General features: G+C 49.1%; 2 protein-coding genes across 6 annotated transcripts in view; one reads left to right on the forward strand and one right to left on the reverse strand.

The window, feature by feature from the left end:
* The window catches only part of LOC137323493 (receptor-type tyrosine-protein phosphatase-like N), a 227795-nt gene extending 217192 nt beyond the window's left edge, over positions 1-10603 (forward strand). Inside the window, exons 21-23 of the mRNA XM_067987003.1 lie at positions 1738-1802; positions 8261-8334; positions 10377-10603. Coding sequence (XP_067843104.1) covers positions 1738-1802; positions 8261-8334; positions 10377-10448 — 211 coding nt within the window. The 3' untranslated portion in view covers positions 10449-10603. The remainder of the gene's footprint in view (positions 1-1737; positions 1803-8260; positions 8335-10376) is intronic.
* dnajb2 (DnaJ heat shock protein family (Hsp40) member B2) overlaps positions 10338-28000 on the reverse strand; it is a 58614-nt gene continuing 40951 nt past the window's right edge. For 3 of the 5 annotated variants that reach the window (XM_067987005.1, XM_067987004.1, XM_067987006.1), the window contains exons 9-10: positions 21450-21656; positions 18615-19025 (exon numbers count right to left, since the gene is read on the reverse strand). In XM_067987005.1, coding sequence (XP_067843106.1) covers positions 18988-19025; positions 21450-21656 — 245 coding nt within the window. In that variant the 3' untranslated portion in view covers positions 18615-18987. Of the gene's footprint in view, positions 10571-18614; positions 19026-19306; positions 19360-21449; positions 21657-28000 lie in introns of those variants that run through there. The other 2 variants (XM_067987008.1, XM_067987007.1) reach the window with 2 other exon arrangements.

Consider the following 28000-nt stretch of genomic DNA (forward strand, 5'->3'; position numbering starts at 1 on the left):
TGCCCTTTGGCGACGGCTGCAAAGTCGGCATTGAGACGGGGAGACCAGTCTCGCCTTCCAGCTTTAACTCCTGCACGTTTCTCGGGTTTATCCCCCCTTCACACAGGGCGGCAGCTTCGATCCTGCTCTCAGCAAGGATCGGAAGGACATATTGGCCTTGGAGGGAGTGCAGCGTTGGTTTACTAGAATGATACCCGGACTTCAAGGGTTAAGTTACGAGGAGAGATTACACAAATTGGGGTTGTATTCTCTAGAGTTTCGAAGGTTAAGGGGTGATCTGATCGAAGTTTATAAGATATTAAGGGGAACGGATAGGGTGGATAGAGAGAAACTATTTCCGCTGGTTGGGGATTTTAGGAGTAGGGGGCACGGTCTAAAAACTAGAGCCAGACCTTTCAGGAGTGAGATTAGAAAACATTTCTACACACAAAGGGTTGTAGAAGTTTGGAACTCTCTTCCGCAAACGGCAATTGATACTAGCTCAATTGCTAAATTTAAATCTGAGATAGATAGCTTTTTGGCAACCAAAGGTATTAAGGGATTATGGGCCAAAGGCAGGTATATGGAGTTAGATCACAGATCAGCCATGATCTTATCAAATGGCGGAGCAGGCACGAGGGGCTGAATGGCCTACTCCTGTTCCTATGTTCCTATGCTGGGGACATTAGATTTGGTTTCCGCTACCCCTGCGTTAGGAAGGGAAGAATCAGCGAGGGCCCCCACTGCTGACCGCCACCTAGTGACTCAACGGCAACTTGCATTTGGATCTGGTCCCTTTAGCGTAACAAAAAGTCCCAAAGAGGAACGTCACGCAGGAGGGTGTCGGCCGTGGCCTCACGTGGGCAGCGCGCTCGTCTCTGAGTCAGGAGGTCAGAAGCTCACCCCAGAGGCCTGAGCACATTATATCTGGGCTGACACTCCCAGTGCGATACTCAGGGAGTGCTGCATGGTCGGATCATAGAATTGACCAGCACAGGAGGAGGCTATTCGGTCCATTGGGTCATGGGTCAGAGATAGGCGGACGCCGTTCCGAAGGAAAGGAATTGGATAAATACTTGAATGGAAAAAAATTTGCAGGGCTGCGGGGAAAGAGCGGGGAAATGCGACTAACTGGATTGCTCTTACAAAGAGCCGGCACGGGCCTCAATGGGCCGAATGGCCTCCTTCTGTGCTGTGACCATTCAGTGATTCTATAATTTTGAACACCTCTATTAAATCTCCCCTTAACCTTCTCTGTTCTAAGGAGAACAACTTCTCCAGTCACTCCACGTAACTGAAGTCCCTCATCCCTGGCACCATTCTAGTAAATCTCCTCTGCACCCTCTCTAAGGCCTTGACATCCTTCCTAAAGTGCGGTGCCCAGAATTGAACACAACAACCCAGCTGAGGCCCAACCAGCGATTTATAAAGGTTTAGCATAACTTCCCTTGCTTTTTGTGCTCTACGTGTAAGAGAGTCTATGGCGCACTGCCGACCATAACCCATGTACAGTGTAGGGCCGATTCCTCGATCGGACGCTCCCAGCGTGGAGCGGTGCGTCAGGGAGCGCTGGCCAGAGGTGCCTTGAGCTAAATGAATGAATGAATGGGGGAAGGCAAGGGGCTAGGGGGGGCTGCCAACGAGCATCATTCGCGATCGCAGTGACGATGCTCTCACTTGCACCCACTCACAGCACAACACGTGTGCAAACACCTGCCTCCCGAGCGTGCGACTGACACAACTGTCTTCATTTTGCAGTGATGGAGCCGGAAGGACTGGGACGTACACCTTAATCGACATGGTCCTCAACAGAATGTCCAAAGGTAATCCGCGGTCTTTCTCAAGTGGCCTTCCTGGTTCTGCGAATCCCTGTCCCATCTCAGACTAAAGGCTCAATTTTAAACTTGAGGGCGGAGGGGGGGAGGGGGGCTGCGAAAATTGCAAAGAGTGGGTTCGGAAGCCGGCTCCAACCCGCCGACTTCCAAGTTCCCCACGGACGCACCCGTGTGCACGCGGGCGTCCCGAATCCGGAAATTAAAGAACCAAATGCACCTCATTGGGGTACTTAAGGCACTTTAATTGTGACAGATTAGGTAGTTAGAACGATTTGTAACTTACCTGGGCGGCTTTCCCACGGCTTCCGATTCAAGCCTGGTGAAAGCAGGTGTGAAGGGCCGGATCAGGCAAAGATAAACAAAATAAATTAAATAAAAAACCATTGCACAAAGTTAAAACACAAAATCAACCCACCTTTCCACCCTGCTCCGATGTCCGATTTCTCCCTCTCCAATATCCCTCTCGGCCCCCGATGTCCCTCTCCGATCTTCCCCTCTACCCCCCGCCCGATGTTCCCCCAATCTTCCCCTCTCCCCCCAATCTTCCCCTCTCCCCCCGATCTTCCCCTCTGCCCCTGATCTTCCCCTCTCCCCCTGATCTTCCCCTCTCCCCCCATGTCCCCCCGATCTTCCCCTCTCCCCCACATGTCCCCCCGATCTTCCCCTCTCCCCCACATGCCCCCCGATCTTCCCCTCTCCCCCACTTATCCCCCCGATCTTCCCCTCTCCCGCCAATCTTCCCCTCTCCCCGATCTTCCCCTCTCCCCCCGATCTTCCCCTCTCCCCCCGATCTTCCCCTCTCCCCCCGATCTTCCCCTCTGCCCCTGATCTTCCCCTCTCCCCCTGATCTTCCCCTCTCCCCCACATGCCCCCCCGATCTTCCCCTCTCCCCCACTTTTCCCCCCGATCTTCCCCTCTCCCGCCAATCTTCCCCTCTCCCCGATCTTCCCCTCTCCCCCCGATCTTCCCCTCTCCCCCACATGCCCCGCCGATCTTCCCCTCTCCCCCACTTTTCCCCCCGATCTTCCCCTCTCCCGCCAATCTTCCCCTCTCCCCGATCTTCCCCTCTCCCCTCGATCTTCCCCTCTCCCCCGATCTTCCTCTCTCCCGCCAATCTTCCCCCTCCCCCCCATGTCCCCCCGATCTTCCCCTCTCCCCCACATGTTCCCCCAATCTTCCCCTCTCCCCCCGATCTTCCCCTCTCCCCCGATCTTCCCCTCTCCCGCCAATCTTCCCCCTCCCCCCCATGTCCCCCCGATCTTCCCCTCTCCCCCACATGTCCCCCCAATCTTCCCCTTTCCCCCCGATCTTCCCCGTCCTTCCCATCTTCCCCTCTCCCCTCAATCTTCCCCTCTCCCCTCAATCTTCCCCTCTCCCCTCAATCTTCCCCTCTCCCGCCAATCTTCCCCCTCCCCCCCATGTCCCCCCGATCTTCCCCTCTCCCCCACATGTCCCCCCAATCTTCCCCTTTCCCCCCGATCTTCCCCGTCCTTCCCATCTTCCCCTCTCCCCTCAATCTTCCCCTCTCCCCTCAATCTTCCCCTCTCCCCTCAATCTTCCCCTCTCCCGCCAATCTTCCCCTCTCCCCCCATGTCCCCCCAATCTTCCCCTTTCCCCCCGATCTTCCCCGTCCTTCCCATCTTCCCCTCTCCCCTCAATCTTCCCCTCTCCCCCCATGTCCCCCCGATCTTCCCCTCTCCCCCACATGTCCCCTCAATCTTCCCCTTTCCCCCCGATCTTCCCCGTCCCTCCCATCTTCCCCTCTCCCCCCGATCTTCCCCTCTCCCGCCAATCTTCCCCTCTCCCCCCCCATGTCCCCCCGATTTTCAACTCTCCCCCCCATGTCCCCCCGATTTTCCCCTTTCCCCCCAATCTTCCCCTCTCCGCCCCCCCCAATCATCCACTCCCCCCCCTCCCCGATCTTCCCCCCTCCCCCCCACCGATCTTCCGTTCCAGCGCTGAATGAAGTCTCGCTCTCTCTCTTTCTCTCCCCCCCCCCCCCCCCCCCACCGATCTCGGTGTTGCAGCTCCTGTCGGCAGCCAGCCTGTCAATCAGGGGCTGCCAGGCGCGAAACCCAGAAAGAACTTTAATCACCATCAATTACATCGCGATCACATCGGAAAAGGTAAGTTTTATTTATGCGGGTTTGCCACGCGCACCACCCATCCCCCACCCTCCCGCCCCCACTGCCAACCCGCCACCATTTCAAATTGAGCCCTAAGTGTCTGTAAACTCCTGATCATCCAGTGTCACAGACAGAGAGGCCACACAGGGGATGGAGAGGGCCACTGGTGCAGTAGGCAATGATCTTCTGCGGTTGCGGTTCAGCGACATTAATGGGAGGGAAAGGGGAGGAAACAATGTGCATTTACATGAGCTGGGATGATACAGTGTAGAGGGAGCTTTACTCTGTATCTAACCTACCCTGTACCTGCCCTGGGAGTGTTTGATGGGACAGTGTAGAGGGAGCTTTACTCTGTATCTAACCTACCCTGTACCTGCCCTGGGAGTGTTTGATGGGACAGTGTAGAGGGAGCTTTACTCTGTATCTAACCCCGTGCTGTACCTGCCCTGGGAGTGTTTGACGGGACAGTGTAGAGGGAGCTTTACTCTGTATCTAACCCATGCTGTACCTGCCCTGGGAGTGTTTGACGGGACAGTGTAGAGGGAGCTTTACTCTGTATCTAACCCGTGCTGTACCTCCCCCGGGAGTGTTTGATGGGACAGTGTAGAGGGAGCTTTACTCTGTATCTAACCCGTGCTGTACCTGCCCTGGGAGTGTTTGATGGGACAGTGTAGAGGGGACGTGTCTGTGTTTGGGATGGGGATTCCCCCATCAGTCCACTGCCCCCCGCTGTGATCTGCGCCCCTGATGTCAACCTGCCTTTCTCTTCCACCAGGCTCCTGGGTCACTATAGCCTCCCCACTTAAATAACCTGCTTTAACTATTCACACATTCTCTGGGTCTCATCTATGTCTCTTATTTCTCTAGTTCTCTCATCATGCCTCCTTTTCATTTATGCTATTATCACTTCTGTCCTTTAACCATCTCCTGTTCTCTATCTAATCATTTTACAGATCCTTCTTTCATTTTTCTTCGGTATGGTCTTTCCTACCCCCCCCCCACTCCGTTTCTTTCCCCCCTCCCCCGTTTCTTTTTCCCTCGCTCTGTTCCTTCTTACAAGATGTTCATCTGCGATATCTTCCAGTTCTGACAGAGAGTTTTACCCCGAAACATTAACGGGAGTATTTGTGGTTATGTTACTGGACCAATAATCCAGAGGCCTGAACTAAAAATCCAGAGAACATGAGTTCAAATCCCACCATGGGCTGTTTGAGAATTTGGATTCAGTTTTTAAAAATCTGGTATAATGTGGGGAAATGTGAGGTTATTCACTTTGGTAGGAAGAATAGAAAAACAGAATATTTTTTTAAATTTTGAGAAACTATTAAATGTTGGTGTTCAGAGGAATTTGGGTGTCCTTGTACACGAAACACAGAACATTAACATGCAGGTATAGCAAGCAATTAGGAAGGCAAATGGCATGTTGGTCTTTATTGTAAGGGGGTTGGAGTACAAGAGTAAGGAAGTCTTACTACAGTTGTACAGGGCTTTGGTGAGACCACACCTGGAGTACTGTGTACAGTTTTGGTCTCCTTATCTAAGGAAGGATATACTTGCCTTAGAGGGGGTGCAACGAAGGTTCACTAGATTAATTCATGGGATGAGAGGGTTGTCCCACGAGGAGAGATTGAGTAGAATGGGCCTATACTCTCTGGAGTTTAGAAGAATGAGAGGTAATCTCATTGGGGAAATAAATAGTGATGTCTTAAGGAGTGTACATATTACAGAGAAGGAGGTGCTGGAAGTCTTAACGCGCATCAAGGTAGATAAATCTCCGGGACCTGATGAAATGTATCCCAGGACGTTATGGGAGGTTAGGGAGGAAATTGCGGGTCCCCTAGCAGAGATATTTGAATCATCGACAGGTACAGGTGAGGTGCCTGAAGATTGGAGGGTAGCAAATGTTGTGCCTTTGTTTAAGAGCGGCAGGGAAAAGCCTGGGAACTACAGACCGGTGAGCCTGACATCTGTAGTGGGTAAGTTGTTAGAGGGTATTCTGAGAGACAGGATCTACAGGCATTTGGAGAGGCAGGGACTGATTAGGAACAGTCAGCATGGTTTTGTGAGAGGAAAATCATGTCTCACGGATTTGATTGAGTTTTTTGAAGGGGTAACCAAGAAGATAGATGAGGGCTGTGCATTAGACGTGGTCTACATGGACTTCAGCAAAGCCTTTGACAAGGTACCGCATGGTAGGTTGTTACATAAGGTTAAATCTCACGGGATCCAAGGTGAGGTAGCCAATTGGATACAAAATTGGCTTGACGACAGAAGACAGAGGGTGGTTGTAGAGGGTTGTTTTTCAGACTGGAGGCCTGTGACCAGCGATGTGCCTCAGGGATCGGCGCTGGGTCCGCTGTTATTTGTTATTTATATTAATGATTTGGATGAGAATTTAGGAGGAATGGTTAGTAAGTTTGCAGATGACACCAAGATTGGTGGCATTGTGGACAGTGAAGAAGGTTATCTAGGATTGCAACGGGATCTTGATAAATTGGGCCAGTGGGCCGATGAATGGCAGATGGAGTTTAATTTAGATAAATGTGAGGTGATGCATTTTGGTAGATCGAATCGGACCAGGACCTACTCCGTTAATGGTAGGGCGTTGGGGAGAGTTATAGAACAAAGAGATCTAGGAGTACAGGTTCATAGCTCCTTGAAAGTGGAGTCACAGGTGGATAGGGTGGTGAAGAAGGCATTTGGCATGCTTGGTTTCATTGGTCAGAACATTGAATACAGGAGTTGGGATGTCTTGTTGAAGTTGTACAAGACATTAGTAAGGCCACACTTGGAATACTGTGTACAGTTCTGGTCACCCTACTATAGAAAGGATACTATTAAACTAGAAAGAGTGCAGAAAAGATTTACTAGGATGCTACCGGGACTTGATGGTTTGACTTATAGGGAGAGGTTAGATAGACTGGGAGGTTAAGGGGTGATCTTATAGAAGTCTATAAAATAATGAGGGGCATAGATAAGGTAGATAGTCAAAATCTTTTCTCAAAGGTAGGGGAGTCTATAACGAGGGGGCATAGATTTAAGGTGAGAGGGGAGAGATACAAAAGGGTCCAGAGGGGCAATTTTTTTCACTCAAAGGGTGGTGAGTGTCTGGAACAAGCTGCCAGAGGCAGTAGTAGAGGCGGGTACAATTTTGTCTTTTAAAAAGCATTTGGACAGTTACATGGGTAAGATGGGTATAGAGGGATATGGGCCAAGTGCAGGCAACTGGGACTAGTTTAGTGGTATAAACTGGGCGACATGGACATGTTGGGCCGAAGGGCCTGTTTCCATGTTGTAAACTTCTATGATTCTATCTCATTGAAACATATAAAATTCTGAGGGCTTGACAGGGTAAATGCTGAGAGGCTGTTTCCCCTGGATGGTGAGTCTAGAACTAGGGGGCATAGTCTCAGGATAATGGGTCAGTCATTTAGGACTGAGATGAGGTGAAATTTCTTCACTCAGAGGGTTGTAGATCTTTGGGATTCTCTACCCCAGAGGTCTGTGGATTATCAATCATTGAGTATATTCAAGACTGAGATCGATAGATTTTTTGGAATCAAGGGATATGGGGATCGGGCGGGAAAGTGGAGTTGAGGTGGAAGATCAGCCATGATCTTATTGAATGGCGGAGCAGGATTGAGGGGCCGTATAGCCTACTCCTGCTCCTATTTCTTATGTTCTTGTGTTACATATCAGCAAAAGGGACCATGAAGCTGTCGGATTGTCGTAAAAACCCAACTGGTTCACTGAAGTCCCTTTAGTAAAGGAAACCTGCCGTCCTTACCCGGTCTGGTCCTATATCCGACTCCAGTCCCACACCAACGTGGTTGACTCTTAACCGTCCTCTGAAGTGGCTTAGCAAGCCCCTCAGAGAGAAGACCCACCATCACCTTCTCAGGTCAACTTGGGATGGGCAATAAATGCCGGCCTTGCCAGCGACGCCCACATCCCGAGAGTTAATAATAATTTTTTTTAATACTGCCTGAGTGTTTCCAACAATATTTGTTTCAGATTTCCAGCATCTTTATTTTTTTCTACATACTGGGGGGCAATTCTGACGTTGGGCGAGTGTAAAACGGACGATTTTGTGTCAGCCACCCATTGTACATCTCTCCTCATTTTCATTTCCATTGGCTTCAGTGGGTGAATCAGTGTCACCCGAAGTCAGAATTACCCCCATTGCAGGTTACTGGGTCTAGAAGTCGTGTGCATTAATACACTGGTTTTACGTGGGTATGTCGTATTAACACACTGTTAATGGTGCAACGCCTTTGTCTCCTGCAGTCTCTTCATGTATGTTTATGATTTGTGCACTAGGTGTTAAGGAGATAGATATCGCTGCTACTCTAGAACACATACGAGACCAAAGGCCTGGCATGGTGTGCACAAAGGTACGTCTTAACCCTGCTGGAGTTTGGGAGTTGTCAGAGCTCCACCACTAGTCCAGCTTCCGCAGTTTTCAGAACCATAGCAGGCAGGTCTGTTCCATTTTGAACGTTAGCAGGAGTGGGAAACTGAGAGTGAGCTGGCATGAGAGCCATTGACGTTGTCCAAAGGGACTTAGGGGTTCAGGTACACAGGTCAATGAAGTGTCATGAACAGGTGCAGAAAATAATCAATTAGGCTAATGGAATGCTGGCCTTTATATCGAGAGGACTGGAGTACAAGGGGGCAGAAGTTATGCTGCAGCTATACAAAACCCTGGTTAGACCGCACCTGGAGTACTGTGAGCAGTTCTGGACACCGCATCCTCGGAAGGACATAATGGCCTTGGAGGGAGTGCAGCGTAGGTTTACTAGAATGATACCCAGACTTTAAGGGTTAATTTACGAGGCGAGATTACACAAATTGGGGTTGTATTCTCTGGAGTTGCAAAGGTTAAGGGGTGATCTGATCGAAGTTTATAAGATATTAAGGGGAACGGATAGGGTGGATAGAGAGAAACTATTTCCACTGGTTGGGGATTCTAGGAGTAGGGGGCACAGTCTAAAAATTAGAGCCAGACCTTTCAGGAGCGAGATTAGAAAACATTTCTACACACAAAGGGTGGTAGAAGTTTGGAACTCTCTTCCGCAAACGGCAATTGATACTAGCTCAATTGCTAAATTTAAATCTGTGATAGATAGCTTTTTGCCAACCAAAGGTATTAAGGGATATGGGGCAAAGGCAGGTATATGGAGTTAGATCACAGATCAGCCATGATCTTATCAAATGGCGGAGCAGGCACGAGGGGCTGAATGGCCTACTCCTGTTCCTATGTTCCTGGCCTGTCCTTTTAGAGGTTGCTGTGGAGGTTTATTTCTTGGCCTCCTCTCGCCCTCACCAGGCACCAATATCTGGGCTATCCTATTGACCCACAGTCTACATCATCAGATTAACTCCACAGAGTAAGCTTGCGAGCACCAATATCATAGAGTGATACAGCACAGAAGGAGGCCGTTCGGCCCATCGTACCTGTGCCGACTCTTTGAAAGAGCTATCCAATTAGTCCCACTCCCCTTGTTCTTTCCCATTTGCCCTGCATATTTTTCTTTTTCAATTATTTATCCAATTCCCTTTTGAAAGTTATTGTTGAATCTGCTTCCACCGCCCTTTCAGGCAGCGCATTCCAGATCATAACAACTCGCTGCGTAAAAAAAAATTCTCATCTCCCCTCTGGTTCCTTTGCCAATTATGTTAAATCTGTGTCCTCTGGTTACCGACCCTCCTGCCAGTGGAAACAGTTTCTCCTTATTTACTCAGTTATACAGTGAGTGCAGAAAGGCAGAAAGCAAAGGAGCCCACAGTCACAACCTTGCACATCTGTGTAGTTTTCCTACATAACAGTCTCTGCTGTAATTGTTTGCAAAACACTTGGGACGATTCTGAGAGACGTAACAGGTCATAAAAGTGCAAGTTTATCTCTACACAAAAGAAAGACTTGCATTTATAAAGCACATTTCACGACCTCAGGACGTCCCAAAGCGTTTTATAGGCAATGAAGTACTTTTGAAGGGAAGTCACTGTTGTAGGAAACGCAGCGCACAGCAAGATCCCACAAACAGCAATGAGATAAATTAACAGATGTCTTTTAGTGATGTCGATTGAGGGTTAAATATTGGCCCAGGACACCGGGGAGAACTCCCCTGCTCTTCTTCGAAATAGTGGCCGTGGGATCTTTTACGTCCAGCTGACGGGGCCTCGGTTTTTAACATCTCATCCGAAAGACGGTAACTCCGACAGTGCCGCACCTTCCGCGGTACTGGCACTGGCTGTGTCGGCCTGGCTTATGTGCTTGAGTCACTGGAGCAGGACTCGAACCCACGACCTTCTGACTCAGAGGCCAAGAGCGCTACCCACTGAGCGACGGCTGACGCCGGCGGTAAATAAAGGACATACAGACGGAGACGTTAGGTGCGGATTCTAAACGAGCCCCTTTTTATTCTTCACGCAGGACCAGTTCGAGTTCGCACTGACGGCCGTGGCGGGCGAAGTGAATGCCATCCTGAAGGCTCTGCCTCAGTGAACTCACCGTCACCGCTCGATGACACGCCAAGCCCGCCATCGAAACTGCTTCGTACTCCATGGATCCCCCGCAGCCCGTACCGTGCTCGTATCTTCTGTCACGCGTTTTGTTTCCTGTCTTGCCTTGGAAAACCAACACGCAGTGCAGTAAATTTCTGTGAGGGGCTTTCTCTTTATATATAAAATATATATTATACATACACATGCATATAATATATATTGTACATACACATATAGTATACATACACATGCATACAATACATATACACACGCAAAGAATATATATTATACATACACATGCATGTAGCATATATTATTCATACACGCATATTATACAGACACACTCATATAGTACATATACATAAACGCATGATATAATATACATGCAGAATATATTATACATACACATGCATATATCAAATACACACATTTGTTATATACATATAGTACATATACATACACGCATAAAGTATATATACTATACATACACATGTGTATATGGTATACATTATACAAACATATATTATACACGCATACAGGATATATTCTACATACACACATATGGTATATATTACACATTCACGTGTATATAGTATATATCATATATATGCATGCATGCAATATATATTACACACATGTAACATATTCTACATACACATATTATATACACATATATTATATGTACACATATATATAATATATATTATGCATACATATGCATACAATATAATGAAAGCATAGTGTATACGTGGAAAGCATCTGATTAACAGCCTTATGGTTATTTTTTAAATTGGACTTTCTGCCTTACACAGTGCGAAATATAGGGGACTAGACCCTGCCTTCATGCGATAGTGTTAAACAGGTGATAGCAAATGGGCAGCCTGTTTTACATCTCTCTCGATTGAATTCAATGGGAATAAAAATGGGGAGAGATATAAAATGGGCTGCCGAGCCGCTGTCACCTGTTTTACACTGTCGCACAAAGTCAACCCCCACCCCCCGCCCCCGGTAGAGCGTTACTGGCTGCACGAGTATAAATTCTACCTTAAAATGACAGCAGAGGAAATTGGGAATGTGAACTCGTGTGCGTTCATTGCAGGTCAGACCCCATCGGTGTGGCAGGTGAGTGTTTATTTAGGCAGCCCGCAGGTATACTCGAGGGAGTGCCCACCCAGTTAACAGGAGGTCCTTTGGCAACGGATGTATTGGTGGCCTGACCGCAGTCCATTGGAGGTGATCGCTGCCCAGAGATGCAGAGGGTAGGACCAGAGAACCAAGAATCAGAGCCTGGACTAGCTTGGACTGAGAATTTAAAGTGTCTCCTTCCTCCCCCATCAATCAGGCCGATTATCATCAAATTTGCAGACATGCACACTCCTCAGTTACGTAGAACAATGAATAGCACAGAAACAGGCCAATCGGCCCAACAGGTCTATGCCGGTGTTTATGCTCCACACGAGCCTCCTCCCTCCCCCCTTCATCTCACCCTAGCAGCTTATCCTTCTATTCCTTTCTCCCTCGTGTATTTATCTAGCTGCCCCTTAAATGCAGCTGTGCTTTTCGCCTCAAGTGCTCCATGTTAGATTGATACAGAAGGAGGCCGTTCGGCCCATCGTGCCTGTGCCGACTCTCTGAAAGAGCTACCCAGTGTCCCGCACCCTCCTCCAGGGCGCCGAAACCCATTTTTAAATGGCCCGTGGCTAATTTTAACCTGACTCGCCGGGCGGGAATGCCACGGGATCGGGTGAAACGCAGGTTTTACGCCCCCCCCCCCCTGTCAACTTTAACGGAGAGTGAAATCGGGCAGAGTGTAAAAGCAGCATCGCACCCGATCCTGTCAGTTTCCCGAGGGGCAGGTTAAGGTTAAAATTGGCTCGAGTGAGGTGATAGCATTTAAACCCGTGTGATACCAAACGCTAGCTTATTGCGAAGGTTTGAGAACAGACCTTCCAGAATAGGCTTTCGGAGAGTCTGAACTGAGAGGATGAGGATGGGATCATTAATCTGAACAGTAACAGAAGGGGAACTATTAACAGTACCTTTAAATACAACAAATGACGACCTAACACACATTGAATCAATACTTTCACAACAAAGGGGAACGTGTCACATTAGTCAGGTGTTTGTGACACCAATGTGCAGCAGATGTCCCGGGGATGAGGGGGCGGACATATGAGGAGAGGTTGAGTAGATTGGGACTCTACTCATTGGAGCTCAGAAGAATGAGAGGCGATCTTATTGAAACATATAAGATTGTGAAGGGGCTTGATCGGGTGGATGCGGTAAGGATGTTCCCAAGGATGGGTGAAACTAGAACGAGGGGGCATAATCTTAGAATAAGGGGCTGCTCTTTCAAAACTGAGATGAGGAGAAACTTCTTCACTCAGAGGGTAGTAGGTCTGTGGAATTTGCTGCCCCAGGAAGCTGTGGAAGCTACATCATTAAATAAATTTAAAACAGAAATAGACAGTTTCCCAGAAGTAAAGGGAATTAGGGGTTACGGGGAGCGGGCAGGAAATTGGACATGAATTTAGATTTGAGGTTAGGATCAGATCAGCCATGATCTTATTGAATGGCGGAGCAGGCTCGAGGGGCCGAATGGCCTGCTCCTGCTCCTATTTCTTATGTTCTTATGACATGTGGCTTGTCGTCTGTTCTGCTCGAGGGGGCGTCGCTTTCCCCCTTTAACTTCAGCGTCCCGCCCTGCGTAGTTCAGGTGCAGCCAGCTCTTTCGCAGCAACAGCCTCTCGCACTGCGGTCACTGGGTGAGGCAGCGCTGACCGGCTGATGGGGCCTGTTTGCTGAGCGACTCTTCAGTGACACTTTCCTGCGAGATGCTGTCGGAACGCACCAGCGAACAGCATCTTCGGTTTGGCCTTTGAGGGCGGGGGTTGGGCGGGGTTAAAGGGAAGCCCGCTCGTTTCCCAAATCGGAAACATACCTAACAGGTCTCCAATCAGTTTCAGCACTCCCAAGGTTAAGGTTGAGACAGAAATCGAATCCAGTGAACGCTCATCCCTGAAACTGATGTGTTACTCTGTTTTAAAAAAATAAATAAAAATGCTGCTTTGTGACGTCTCGAGCTCGTGGCCAAAACCTTCAGCTGCAGCATCTCATTACAAATCTTCAGAGAAAATTTCTAAAAGAAACTGAATTTAATTTTGTATATTGATGTGAATAAAGTTTGTTTGTGAGGTCTGTGCAAATCGCAAAAAAAGGCTCTGGTGTCACGTTCATGGATTTCCCTCTCTCTTGTCTGTTCTCTTCCCGCTGAAGATACGTGGAATCATAGCCTGGGGGGTTGTCGGGGGGGAGGGGGGGGGGTCATAAACATATCATCATACACTGCCGCAGAAGACTTTACAGCTCCCTCCCGCCTCAACCCCAAAGCAGACAGACACACGGATACACAAGCACACGCATGTACACACGTGCACTTCACCAGGGGTTTCTAGGCCAGCAATCAAGTGATTTTTTTCGCCCCATTCTCCAGGGGAAGCTACTTGTGCCCCCCACCTTTGCCCAAGCCCTGGCTGAGATTAACTAACTTTGTACAAAGCAGGGATCAGTGCTGGGTCTGTACGGCTCAGTAGTTCATTTACAACTGGGCCATCAGGGGAAATACACACAATTTACAGCACAGAAACAGGCCATTCGGCCCAACTGGTCTATGCCGGTGTTTATGCTCCACACGGGCCTCCTCCCTCCCTACTTCAACTCACCCTATCAGGATATCCTTCTATTCCTTTCTCCCTCATGTGTTTATTGAGCTTCCCCTTCAATGCATCTATGTTATTCGCCTCAACCACTCCTTGTGGTAGCGAGTTCCACATTCTCACCACTCTCTGGGTAAAGAAGTTTCTCCTGAATTCCCTATTGGATTTATTAGTGACTATCTTATATTTATGGGCTCTAGTTTTGGACTCCCCCACAAGGGAGTTAGCCAGATTTAATAAAACACAGAAAACGCATGGAGTGGGAACATAGCAGAACAGGTGGTTAAAAAAAAATGCCAACATCTACACCTATGGGAAAATCAGAGCTGGGGTTTGGATCCAGCACACTCATGGTCAGAGCAGTTTACTGCTCTTGGATGTCTCATTTTTTTCCAAATTGGGCAGATGAGATGAAGGGCCAACCTAATGCAAGGCACCACCAAGGCTTCTTCGGCAGCACCTCCCAAACCCGCGACCTCCACCACCTAGAAGGACAAGGGCAGCAGGCACATGGGAACAACACCACCTGCACGTTCCCCTCCAAGTCACACACCATCCCGACTTGGAAATATATCGCCGTTCCTTCATCGTCGCTGGGTCAAAATCCTGGAACTCCCTTCCTAACAGCACTGTGGGAGAACCGTCACCACACGGACTGCAGCGGTTCAAGAAGGCGGCTCACCACCACCTTCTCAAGGGCAATTAGGGATGGGCAATAAATGCCGGCCTCGCCAGCGACGCCCATATTCCAAGAATGAATGTTTTTTTAAAAAATGGTTAAGAAGACCTCTGATGTACATAAAACAATCCTGAATATTAATAACACGGGATATTGAGCCAAAGGTTACAAAATAGAGAAAAATAAATTTGTATCTGAAGGAAGTTCACAGACGGGGGGGTTATAAAATGGTCAGAATACCTTGCGAATCTCGGGGGGGGGGGGGGGGGCGCAAAGGGTGGGTGTAGTGTCAATATCCGGACACTAGAGCGGGAAGTTGGGTGTTTTGCTGTTGAGCAGCGACCAAGCTGGCATCATGGAACTTGTTTGGATCGAGGACTAGCCCTGATTATTGAGACAAATGGAACAGGAAGGAAAGGCACCTCTGAAGACAGCAGACCAGGTAATCCAATTATTTGATGGTAGGACTGGGTTTTAACAAGACTGCAGGTTGTAAGGGGGGAAAGGAAGACCGTCAGAGGTAAGTCCCACAGTTTGGAGGTCCTGGGAAAGAACAGTGGGCCCTTCGGGAAGTTTAGTAAGTTAGGAGAATCCTGGACAGAATCACAGAATGACCATTCAGCCCATCGTACTTTTGAAAGAGCTATCCAATTAGTCCCACTCCCTCTGCTCTTTCCCCATAGCCCTGCAAATTTCTCCTTTTCAAGTATTTATCCAATTCCCTTTTGAAAGTTATTATTGAATCTGCTTCCACCTTTCAGGCAGCGCATTCCAGGTCGTAACAACTCGCTGCTTAAAAAATATTTCCTCATCTCCCCCTCTGGTTCTTTTGCCAATTACCTTAAATCTGTGTCCTCTGGTCACTAATCCTCCTGCCACTGGAAACAGTTTCTCCTTATTTATTCTGTCAAAACCCCTCATAAATTTGAACGCCTCTATTAAATCTCCACTTCACCTCTGCTCTAAGGAGAGCAACCCCAGCTTCTCCATAACTGAAGTCCCTCATCCCTGGTACCATTCTAGTAAATCTCCTCTGCACTCATTCCAAAGCCTTGACATCCTTCCTAAAGTGCGGTGCCCAGAATTGGACACAATACTCCAGCTGAGGCCTAACCAGTGATTTATAAAGGTTTAGCACAACTTCCTTGCTTTGGTACTCTACGCCTATGTTTATAAAGCCAAGGATTTCTCAACCGTCTCAACCTGTCCTGCCACCTTCAAAGATTGGTCTACACGAACCCCCACATCTCTCTGTTCCTGAACCCCCCTTTAAAACTGTACCATTTTGTTTATATTGCCATGGATCTGCTGGAAGAGGACTCAAATACAGTCAGAGGTCGCAAATGGCCGTGAACCTTCAAGGAATCATATAAAAATAAATATATTACTGGTGCTTTTTTTTAGGAAGCCATAGTGTTCCAGAAGGAAAGACAGAAATCAATAATAGGACGTTGAGTTCCGAAGCAGCACAAGATTGTGGTTTATTCAAAAACATTCTCCGCAGCTCCATACACTCCTTGTTCCATTGTGTATAATCCCAGAGAATTCCAGTGGCAATTTTCATTTAGTCCCACTGCGTTAGATAAATCTTGATCCTGGGAACTGGAGGGAAACTTCCTTGGAGCTGCACCCGTTCCACCGAAACTCCGCCTACATGCGTGGACCGTCTCAGAGGAAATTTCCGGCCATAAGTTTTACTTGAGGTAAACTTTGTTAGTCATAGAATCATAAGGGCACAGAAGGAGGCCATTCAGCCCTTCATGCCACTCCCATTTGTTCCACTCCCCATTGCTCTTTCCCCATAGCCCGTGCATATTTTTTCCCCTTCAAATATTTATCCAATTCCCTTTTGAAAGTTACTATTGAATCTGCTTCCACCGCCCTTTCAGGCAGCACATTCCAGATCATAACAACTCGCTGCGTAAAAAAAATTCTCCTCATCTCCCCTCTCTGGTTCTTTTGCCAATCATCTTAAATCTTTGTCCTCTGGTTACTGACCCTCCTGCCAGTGGAAACAGTTTCTCCTTATTTACTCTATCAAAACCCTTCATAATTTTGAACACTTCTATTAAATCTCCTTTTAACCTTCTCTGTTCTAAGGAGAACAATCCCAGATTCTCCAGTCTCTCCACGTAACTGAAGTCCCTCATCCCCGAGATCACTCTCCAAGGCTACCTCACATCCTTCCTGAAGTGTGATTTAAAAATATATTTAAAACAACTCATCGAAAAATTCTTGCTCACAGGTCGAGAGGTGAGGTTGTGGGGTTAAGGACGCTAGTAGAGATTAAAATACAGTGGTAATTGGGCTAGGCAGGTTGCATTACTAAGGGGATGAGCATTAATGAACTGACCAAAAGGTCTGTTCTTGTCACTGACTCATGTGCTATATGCTTTGGGTAGACTTCTTCAGAACTTTTGTCTCCCCCACACATTAACCTGCCTGAGCCCTTTTCAGATGCCAACAGACCTGCTGTGCATTTATTGTCATTAAAAGTGTCAGCCGTGGCTCAGTGAGTCCTGGGTTCAAGCCCCTCTCCAGAGACTTGGGCACAAAATCTAGGCTGACATTCCCAGTGCAATACTGAGGGAGTGCTGCACTGTCGGCGGTGCCTTCTTTGGGATGAGACGTTAAAATGAGGCCCCTTCTGCCCTTTGAGGTGGACGTAAAAAATCCCATGGCCACTATTTCGAAGAAGAGCAGGGGGAGTTCTCCCCGTTGTCCTGGGCCAATATTTACCCCTCAACCAAGGTCACTAAAAAACAGATGATCTGGTCATTTATCTCATTTCTGTTTGTGGGATCTTGCTGTGCACAAATTGGCTGCCGAGTTTCCTACATTATGACAGTGACTACACTTCAAAAGTGTAGTTTGGCTGTAAAGCGCATTTATACCATCAGGGTGTCCCATAGCAAGTTCTTTCTTTTTTCTATTGCAGCATTTATTTCGGATTCCCAGTTCTCCTCTTCGCCTCACCCGATAAAATGTGATTGTTGCACCTATTTAATATTCAACGACTCTTCTTCCATTTCTCAGCCCTGTCCTTAACCCCCTCTCCGATCCGAAGAGAAACTGTCCTCTCACCAAAATAAAATAAAACGAACGACTCAGCCAAGTGAATGAGCTTAGCGAGGAACTGAACCCTGATCACAGCTGAATGCAATAGGTATGGGTGCTTTTTAATACAACCTACAAGCTAAATTCATGCCGGCCTCCCACCTGGCACCCTCCGTAATCTTGAGCACATCCAACACTCTGCTGCCCCGTATCCTAACTCGCACCAAGTCCCGTTCACCCATCACCCCCTGTGCTCACTGACCTACATCGGCTCCCAGTCCGGCAACGCCTCGCGTTTAAAATTCTCGCCCTTGTTCTCAAATCCCTCCACGGCCCTCGCCCCCTCCCTACCTCCCTCCAGCCCGACAGCCCTCCGAGATCCCTGCGCTCCTCCAATTCCGGCCTCTTGCGCATCCCCCGATTTCCTTCGCTCCACCGTTGGCGGCCGTGCCTTCAGCTGCCTGGGCCCTGAGCTCTGGAATTCCCTCCCTAAACCTCTCCGCCTCTCCACCTCTCTCTCCTCCTTTAAGACCCTCCTTAAAACCTACCTTTTTGACCAAGCTTTCGGTCACCTGTCCTAATATCTCCTTGTGCGGCTCGGTGTCAGTTTTTGTCTGATGGTTGCTCCTCGGGACGCTTTGTTACGTTAAAGGTGCTGTATGAATACGTGTAGCTGTTGTTGAACCGCACAAAGATTCTATAAGAAGCAGCAGGATACCAGTCCCAACCATATATTTACAACATACGAATTTACAATGTACACTTCAGATCATACAGGGATTTTTTTTTGAAGGGGGAGGTTGTACATAAACCTCAACAGACAGAAGCAGCAGTGGCCCTCCCACTCCCCCCTCTTCATGACAGTCAAGAATTCAACACCGAACACTTCATTAAATAGCATATAACAAACATTGTACATGGTGCGGGGGATTTTTTTTTTAAATATTGCTAAAACATTTCCACACACCCGGTGAGCATTGCTACACATCCCAAGTGAAAGTGCTCGTGGTGAAGGTAGACGAAAGAAAAAAAAAACATAAGTTACAATAACGATCGAGCGGCCCTCGTCAGCACACCTTCCCAAATGGCTACCTTCGCTTCGGCCTCCGCACGTCTCTCTCCAGTCCTAGGAATAGGGAGCGAAGATCACAGCGGAAAAATAAACAAACAACAAAAAAAAAACAAGACAAGAGTGACATGATCACACACAAGCAGCGGTGCATCACGGGGACGAGTTATGCGACTGGCACGGCAAACAAGAGCCGAGAGAAAACAAAAAAAAACCAAAACGATGATTAAAAAAAAACAAAACGATGATTAAAAAAAAAACGATGATAAAAAAAAACCCAAAACGATGATTTAAAAAAAAAAACAAAATGATGATTTAAAAAAAAAAGTAAGCATTACCTGCTGGAAAAGAACTGTAGATAGTCAGCCTGAATAAGCCTGGAAATCTGCGTCTGAGAGAGAGGGAGAGAGGGAGAGAGCAAGAGAAGCAACAGTTCGAAAATGCGACTTGCAAACGATGTGCGTTTTTAAGGTGCGCGGTTATAATTTGGCTTATCGGTCGGTGCAGTGGCGTGGGTTAATAAAAATTACAAAATAAAAAAAGAACACAGCCCCGGTGATTCTCACCCTTTGACCTGGCACGTGTGATCCCTGGAGCCTTGGGAAGAGCGGGGTGAAGTAAAGGCTGAACCCCTCCCCATGGATTTATACAAACACACACACACACGCGCGAATAATGGAAGGTAATGTACCCCAGATACCAGGACACTGGCTCAAAGCCATCTCTCCCCCCTGCTGAGGAATGAAGGGATAGGAACATTTGGAACAGGGAGAGGCCATTCAGCCCCTCGAGCCCGTTCCGCCATTCAATTAGACCACGGCTGATCTGCACCTCAACTCTATTTACCCGACTTATCTTTTGATACCTCACAAATATCGATCTATCTCCGTCTTGAAATCGCCAATTGACCCCCCCGCATCCATAGCCTTTCAGGGGAGAGAGTTCCAGATTTCTACTGCCCTCGGTATGAAAAAGTGCTTCATGATTTTGCTCTTGAATGGCCTAGCTCTAATTTTAGGATTATGTCCCACAGTTCTTGATTCTCGGGTGAAGCTCCCTCGACACTGTCCCATCAAACACTCCCAGGGCAGGTACAGCACGGGATAGATACAGAGTAAAGCTCCCTCCACACTGTCCCATCAAACACTCCCAGGGCAGGTACAGCACGGTTTAGATACAGAGTAAAGCTCCCTCCACACTGTCCCATTAAACACTCCCAGGGCAGGTACAGCACGGTTTAGATACAGAGTAAAGCTCCCTCTACACTGTCCCATCAAACACTCCCAGGGCAGGTACAGCACGGGATAGATACAGAGTAAAGCTCCCTCTACACTGTCCCGTCAAACACTCCCAGGGCAGGTACAGCACGGGTTAGATACAGAGTAAAGCTCCCTCCACACTGTCCCGTCAAACACTCCCAGGGCAGGTACAGCACGGGTTAGATACAGAGTAAAGCTCCCTCCACACTGTCCCGTCGAACACTCCCAGGGCAGGTACAGCACGGGTTAGATACAGAGTAAAATACTGTCTACAATGCCCAAGAACGTACCTCAGGAAAGCACCCCCACTGTCCCAGTGTCCCAGTGTGAAATTGCTCCATCTTCTCACCACCCTTCCTGTGTTCCCTCTGAATTTAGAATTGGGGCAGATTTGAGTTGCGGTCTTTGCCTGGAAGGAACTGGGGTTCAGACAGTGCGAACCCAATTCATACAAGGCCACCACGGACGGAAGAGATTGACGTCCCGTCAGTCCGGGGGCTGGATTAACTCTTGGGTCGCCGAGATAAAACCGGGGCGCAATTTTTAAACCTAACCTGCCCGTCGGGTGAGCGACGGGATCGGGAGCAACGCTGGTTTCACACCCCCCGCCCGGGTTTACTCTCCGCGGAAGTCAACGGGGAGCGATATCGGGCGGGGTGGGTAAAACCAGCGTTCCACCCGATCCAGTGTGATTTTCCCGGCGAGTTAGGTCGAAATTACCCCCAAAGTGGTCAGTGCACCTCCCAAAATGGGCCGCAGCACAAAACTTAGTTTCACCATGAGACGGTGTTACCCCTGACTAAATCGACGAGACCCTGAAAGAGGAGGAGCAGTGAACTGCAATCTCATTTACTGTCGCCCTTGTTGTATACATTTGTGAGCCAGCTCCCATAATTAGGGGGTGGAGGGGAATGGGTCAATGTGAACCGTGCCAACTAGAAATCGACTCAGCAGATGAGGCATCTGAAGCCACTCTTTTTCTTCTCCGGCTGCCCCGCCGTAGAAGCCTGTGGCTCCTCTCCGCTCGGCAGCTCCGCCCCGAGCCCGCTGCCGTCCACGGTCTCACTCCCGCCGTCAGTGGGCTGAGCAACCCCCCGCCTCGGGCTGGCTCCGGCGCTCGCGAATCCCCCGCCCGAGCCCGGCCTCTCCCCATCCGCGGGCGCTCCCCCCGCCTTCTCCGTCTTCTTGCCGCCACGCCTCTTCCCCCGCCCGCCTCGCCCACCTGCTCCGTGCCGACTGGCTTCCATCTCGGACAGGCTGTACGCCATGGCCAGCTGCAGGTCCTCGTCCTCCTCCTCCTCGTCCTCCTCCTCCTCGTGGCCGTAGTTCGGCTGCAACCTCCCGGACCACGGCTCGTGCGTCCCTCGCGAGGGCTCCCACTGCTCCCGTCGGCTCAGCTCTATGGCGAGCGCCATCTGGTCATCGGCACCTGGACGGGACGGACCGACAATGAATAGCGACCACCCACAGGACCGAGCCCCACCCAAAGGCAGGAGCCCCACCCACAGGACCGAGCCCCGTCAAGATCATTGAACATTTCCACATAGACCCTGGTGGGAGTGTCGGTAACCAGAGTTCACAGATTTAAGGTAATTGGCAAAAGAACCAGGGAGGAGATGAGAAGAATTTTTTTTATGCAGCGAGTTGTTATGACCTGGAATGTGCTGCCTGAAAGGGCGGTGGAAGCAGATTCAATAATAACTTTCAAAAGGGAATTGGATAAATACTTGAAAAGGAAAAATTTGCAGAGTTTGGGGAAAGATCAGAGTAGTGGGACTAATTGGATAGTTCTTTCAAAGAGTCGGCACAGGCACGATGGGCCGAGTGGCCTCCTCCTGTGCTCTATGAGATTTCTGCAGCACGGTAATGCCGTACACAGAGCGGTAGGTTATGGGTCTGGACGCATCATTCCCCACTTAACAGGTACTCCAATCTCAATCCCATCACTGTGGAGAGCAGTGAGGAATTGGGCAAAATTGATGGAAGAGTCACTCCCGGGTCCCTTACTGTCGATCCGCAAAGTGAGATTGGTGTTGGTGCTAGAGGATGTGAGAGAGACTGCCCAGCAAGGAGGGACTGGCACAAGCATGGCGAGACAGTCTGCATAAAGCTACACCGAATGACTCGGGAGAGCAGCTGATAAGGAGCAGGAATGCTAGGGGAAGCTAGATAAGTACATGAGGGAGAAAGGAGTAGAAGGATATCCTGATAGGGTGAGATGAAGTAGGGAGGGAGGAGGCTCGAGTGGAGCATAAACACCGTCACGGACCAGTTGGGCCGAATGGCCTGTTTCTGTGCTGTAAATTCTGTGTAATTCTATGTAACACACTCCCTTTGTACATGTGGGTGCAAGCTACAGAACCCGTGGGTAACGGAGTGTGAACCGGGTCCATCAGTCAACTCTACAACAATCTAACTCACTAATGAAGAAGCTCACCCCTGCTGGCTGAGTGGGTGAATGCAGCGGAGGGAGCGACAGGTGGGTCAGATAGAGCAGAAAGGTCCCATGTTCGTCCTACAGTCGACCTCCAGACCGATACGGAAGAGGGTGGAGGGGGGACAAGATCAGCCAGGCCTGTGATCCTGCTCCTAAACATTATCCAGTGGCAGAAAGTGCACGAATTTGAGTCCAATTCCGGCCTCTTGCACATCCCCGATTTTCATCGCCCCGCCATTGGCGGCCGTGCCTTCAGCTGCCCGGGCCCTAAGCTCTGGAATTCCCTCCCTAAACCCCTCCGCCTCTCTCTCCCCTCCTTTAAGACGCTCCTTAAAACCTACTTCTTTGACCAAGCTTTTGGTCACCTGTCCTAATATCTCCTTACGTGGCTCGGTGTCAAATTTTTGTCTGATAATCGCTCCTGTGAAGCGCCCTGGGGACGTTTCACCACGTTAAAGTCGCTATATAAACGCAAATTGTTGTGGTTGTTATAGAGCGACAGAGCACGTCGGGATTGGGCTCAGCCGCGAGCGTCCAGTGGCCTGGTAGGACTCGAAGTTGGGAACGGCCGGTTATCGGTGGGCTGCCGGTGTTAACGGAATCGCATCCCAGTCGCTTGCTTGAAAGTAAAAAAAAAGGAACACTGAAGGGTTTGGGGAACGAGCAGGAGGATGGGATTAGCATGGGTGGCTCACGTGGAGAGGAACATTGGGAACAGGAGGAGGCCATTCAGCCCCTCGAGCCTACTCTGCCATTCCATTAGATCATGGCTGATCTGCGCATTTTCCCGCCTTTGCTCCGTATCCCTAGATACCCTCACCCAAGAGAACACTGGTGCAGACCCGATGGGTCGAACAGCTTGTTTCTGCGCTGTAAGATCCTATGGTATATTTGGGGATTGGGGGCGGAAATGGGATCAATTAATGACAGACATTTTGGATTTTTCAAATACTTCTGTGGGGGGGGGGGGGGGGGGTGGATAAAAATACCTGATCAATCGCAAAACACTTAATAAATGCTCCCCCCTCCCTTTTCTGAACCAACTGGAAGTTGGTATCCCTCGATCGCCCGCACAGTACACTCACACCATGAGATACCGACCCCTTGTGTTTAGTAGGGTTCTTTGAAAACTCACTATATTTGACTATAGCCTCAGATTCCAGTGTCCATCGAGTGGTGATGGGGCTGGGCTTACAGGAACATAGGAACAGGAGGAGGCCATTCAGCCCCTCGAGCCTGTTCCGTCACTCAATTAGATCAGGACTAATCCGTATCTTAACTCTACCCACCCGCCTTTGCTCTGTATCCTTGCCTAACAAAAAATCTCAGTTTCGACATTTTCAATTGACCCTCAGCCTCAGCAGCTTTTTCTTGGCCGGGGGGGGGGAAGGGGGAAAGAGAGTTCCAGATTTCCACTACCCTTTGTGTGAAGAAGTGCTTCCTGATTTCACCCCTGGATTTGATTTTAAGGTTATGACTCCTTGTTCTGGACTTTCTGTAGAGCAGCAACCACCCCCCCACTCCCCCAGATTGAAAGGACCACTTGACTCTCAGCACCCTGGCTCACACTGGAAGAATAACCACTCGCAACTTCAAAAAAAGGGGCATCTGTACGCCCACACCTCTCCTTCCCTCCACCTCCATTTTCCTGCCCGAAGCAGATTCAATAGTAACTTTCAAAAAGAGAATTGGGTAAATACTTCAAAAGGAAAAATTTGCAGGGCCGTGTAGGAAGAGTGGGGGAGGGTGTGGGACTAATCGGATAGCTCTTTCAAAGAGCCGGCACAGGCACGATGGGCCGAATGGCCTCCTTCCGTGCTGTATGATTCATGCTCATTGACGTGTGCGATGTCGGTGCTAATGGAGTAATTTTTCCCCACTTTGGACCAACAGAGTGCAGTGTGAAGTTCCCTTTACTTTGACCAAAGTATACACCTTGGCCCCACAACCTCAGGCATCCCCCTATCCAACCCCCCCACCTCCACCCCCCAACCTCCACCCTACCCCCCCCCAACCTCCACCCTACCCCCACCACCCCCCCCAACCTCCACCCTACCCCCACCACCCCCCCCCAACCTCCACCCTACCCCCACCACCCCCCCCCCCAACCTCCACCCGACCCCCACCACCCCCCCCCAACCTCCACCCTACCCCCACCACCCACCACCCCCCCCCCCCCCACTGATGAAAATCGGGGATGCACAAGGGACGAATACCTGAAAGAGTCAATATAAGATATTAAGGGGAACAGATAGGGTGGATAGAGAGAAACTATTTCCACTGGTTGGAGATTCTAGGAGTAGGGGGCACGGTCTAAAAATTAGAGCCAGATCTTTCAGGAGCGAGATTAGAAAACATTTCTACACACAAAGGGTGGTAGAAGTTTGGAACTCTCTTCCGCAAACGGCAATTGATACTAGCTCAATTGCTAAATTTAAATCTGAGATAGATAGCTTTTTGGCAACCAAAGGTATTAAGGGATATGGGCCAAAGGCAGGTATATGGAGCTAGATCACAGATCAGCCATGATCTTATCAAATGGCGAAGCAGGCACGAGGGGCTGAATGGCCTACTCCTGTTCCTATAATATTGGGGATTCACACTTTATTGTAGAAGCCCAGACCCAACAGGTAGGGATCAGGACGAGTGTGGGGAGGTATCACCGCACCCTCATTGACTTCAGTGACTCCCTTAATCAAGGGTCTTTGTTCAGTCATTAGAGGGCACCCCCCATGATGAACCATCACCACCGAATTGAAGCTTTGTAAGTTTCTCGTTACGTAATAACACCTCGTTTATAGTCTATACCCTCAACCAAATTCTAGGCTCCATTTTTGGAAGCTTCCTCACTCGCTCCCGACTGTACCCCCCAATCTCTGGTGGGTATGGCCTGCCGACGGGACAGGACCTACCCGGAGATGGTGATGGAGGCGTCTGGGACGTTGGCTGATGGGTACGATTCCGTGAGCGTCACTAAGTCAGGCTGTTGTTGCTTGCCTCCCTCGCCTGTGGGACCACTCCCCCCAGCTTCGGCACCAATCCCCAGATGTTAGCGAGGACAACTTTGCAGGGTCGATTGGGCTGGGCGTGCCTTTGTTGTGTCCTGATTCGATGCCTAGGCTGCAGGCAAGCGGTCCGTCCAGTTTTACTCTGGTTATTCTTTGTAAGGGTTTGTTACATCTGAGGGGCTGAGGTGGTGGGCTTTCCAACTGAGTTGCTTGCTAGGCCACATCAAAGGGCAGTTAAGAGTCAACCACGTTGGGTGTGGGACTGCAGTCACATATAGGCCCAGACTGGGTAAGGACGTCAGGTTTCCTTCCCTAAAGCACATTAGTGAAACAGTTGGGTTTTTACGACAATCATGGTCAGTCTCACTGACCATTAAAATCTGAATTTAAATTCTCAAACTGCCACGTTGGGATTTGAACTCATGTTCTCTGAATACTAGTCCAGTAACATAACCACCACACTACCGTACCCTACAGTGCAGTGATCAGCTCCATTCGCAATTCCTCAGATAATGAGGCAGTCCGAGCCCGCATGCAGCAAGACCTGGACAACATCCAGGCTTTGGGCTGGTAAGTGGCAAGCAACAATCGCGCCAGACAATGACCACCTGGTCAGACCACACCTGGAGTACTGTGTTCAGTTCCGGGCTCCGCAACTTAGGAAGGATATATTAGCCTTGGAGAGAGTGCAGCGTAGATTTACTAGAATAATACCTGGGCTCCAAGGGTTAAATCACGAGGAGAAATTACACAAACTAGGGTTGTATTCCCTGGAATTTAGAAGATTAAAGGGTGATTTGGACAACGATTTCAAGATATTAAGGGGAACTGACAGGGTAGATAGAGAGAAACTATTTCCACTGGCTGGGGAGTCCAGGACTAGGGGACGTAGCCTAAAAATTAGAGCCAGGACTTACAGGAGTGAAGTTAGGAAACACTTCTACACGCAAAGGGTGGTAGAAGTTTGGAACTCTCTTCCGCAAAACGACAGTTGATGCTAGCTCAATTGTTAATTTTAAAACTGAAATTGATAGATTTTTGTTAACCAAAGGTATTAAGGGATATGGGGCTAAGGCGGGTATATGGAGTTAGATCAAAGATCATCCATGATCTCAATGAATGGCGGAACAGGCTCGAGGGGCTAAGTGGCCTACTCCTGTTCCTATCTCCAACAATGTGGAGATGCCGGTGATGGACTGGGGTTGACAATTGTAAACAATTTTACAACACCAGGTTATAGTCCAACGATTTTATTTGAAATCTACAAGCTTTCGGAGGCTTCCTCCTTCCTCAGGGCATTTACCTGAGGAAGGAGGAAGCCTCCGAAAGCTTGTAGATTTCAAATAAAATCGTTGGACTATAACTTGGTGTTGTAAAATTGTTCACAATTATCTCCAACAAGACAAAGCCCAACCACCTCCTCTTGACATTCAATGGTATTACCATCGCCGAATCCTCTGCCATCAGCATCCTTGGGGATCGCCACTGACAAGAAACTCAACTGGAATAGCCACAGAAATTCCGTGGGTAGTAGAGCAGTCAGAGGCCAGATGTTGATGGTGCCCCATCCACTGCCTTAAACATCTACTCCCTCCACCACCGGCGCACCGTGGCTGCAGTGCGTACCTTCTACAGGATGCACTGCAGCAACTCGCCAAGGCTTCTTCGGCAGCACCTCCCAAACCCGCGACCTCCACCACCTAGAAGGACAAGGGCAGCAGGTGCATGGGAGCACCGCCACCTCCAAATTCCCCTCCGTGTCACACACACCATCCTGACTTGGACATGCGTCCCGTTCCTTCGTCGTCACTGGGTCAAAATCCTGGAACTCCCTACCTAACAGCACTGTGGGAGAACCTTCACCACACGGACTGCAGCGGTTCAAGAAGGCGGCTCACCACCACCTTCTCAAGGGGCAACTGGGGATGAGCAATAAATGCCAAACTTGCCAGCGACACCCACATCCCAAGGTCTATCACTATTACACACATCTCACTGGGTTTTATCCCTCGTCGCCGCCCAGGATCCCTCCAAAAGCTGCAAATTAACAAATGACAATGGCATTTGTAAATGGAGCAGTACTTGGAGTACTGTTCACAGTTCCGGTCTCCATATTATAGGAAGGGTATACAGGCGCTGGAGAAGGTGCAAAAAAAGATTTACTAGGATGATACCAGAACTGAGAGGTTTATACCTATCAGGAAAGATTGAACGGGCTGGAGCTCTTTTCTCTAGAAAAGAGAAGGCTGAAGGGTGACCCGATAGAGGTCTTTAAAATTATGAAAGGGTTTGATAGGGTAGACGTAGAGAAGATGTTTCCACTTGTTA

This window comes from Heptranchias perlo, chromosome 7 (genome assembly GCF_035084215.1).
Source record: "Heptranchias perlo isolate sHepPer1 chromosome 7, sHepPer1.hap1, whole genome shotgun sequence".
NCBI lineage: Eukaryota > Metazoa > Chordata > Chondrichthyes > Hexanchiformes > Hexanchidae > Heptranchias > Heptranchias perlo.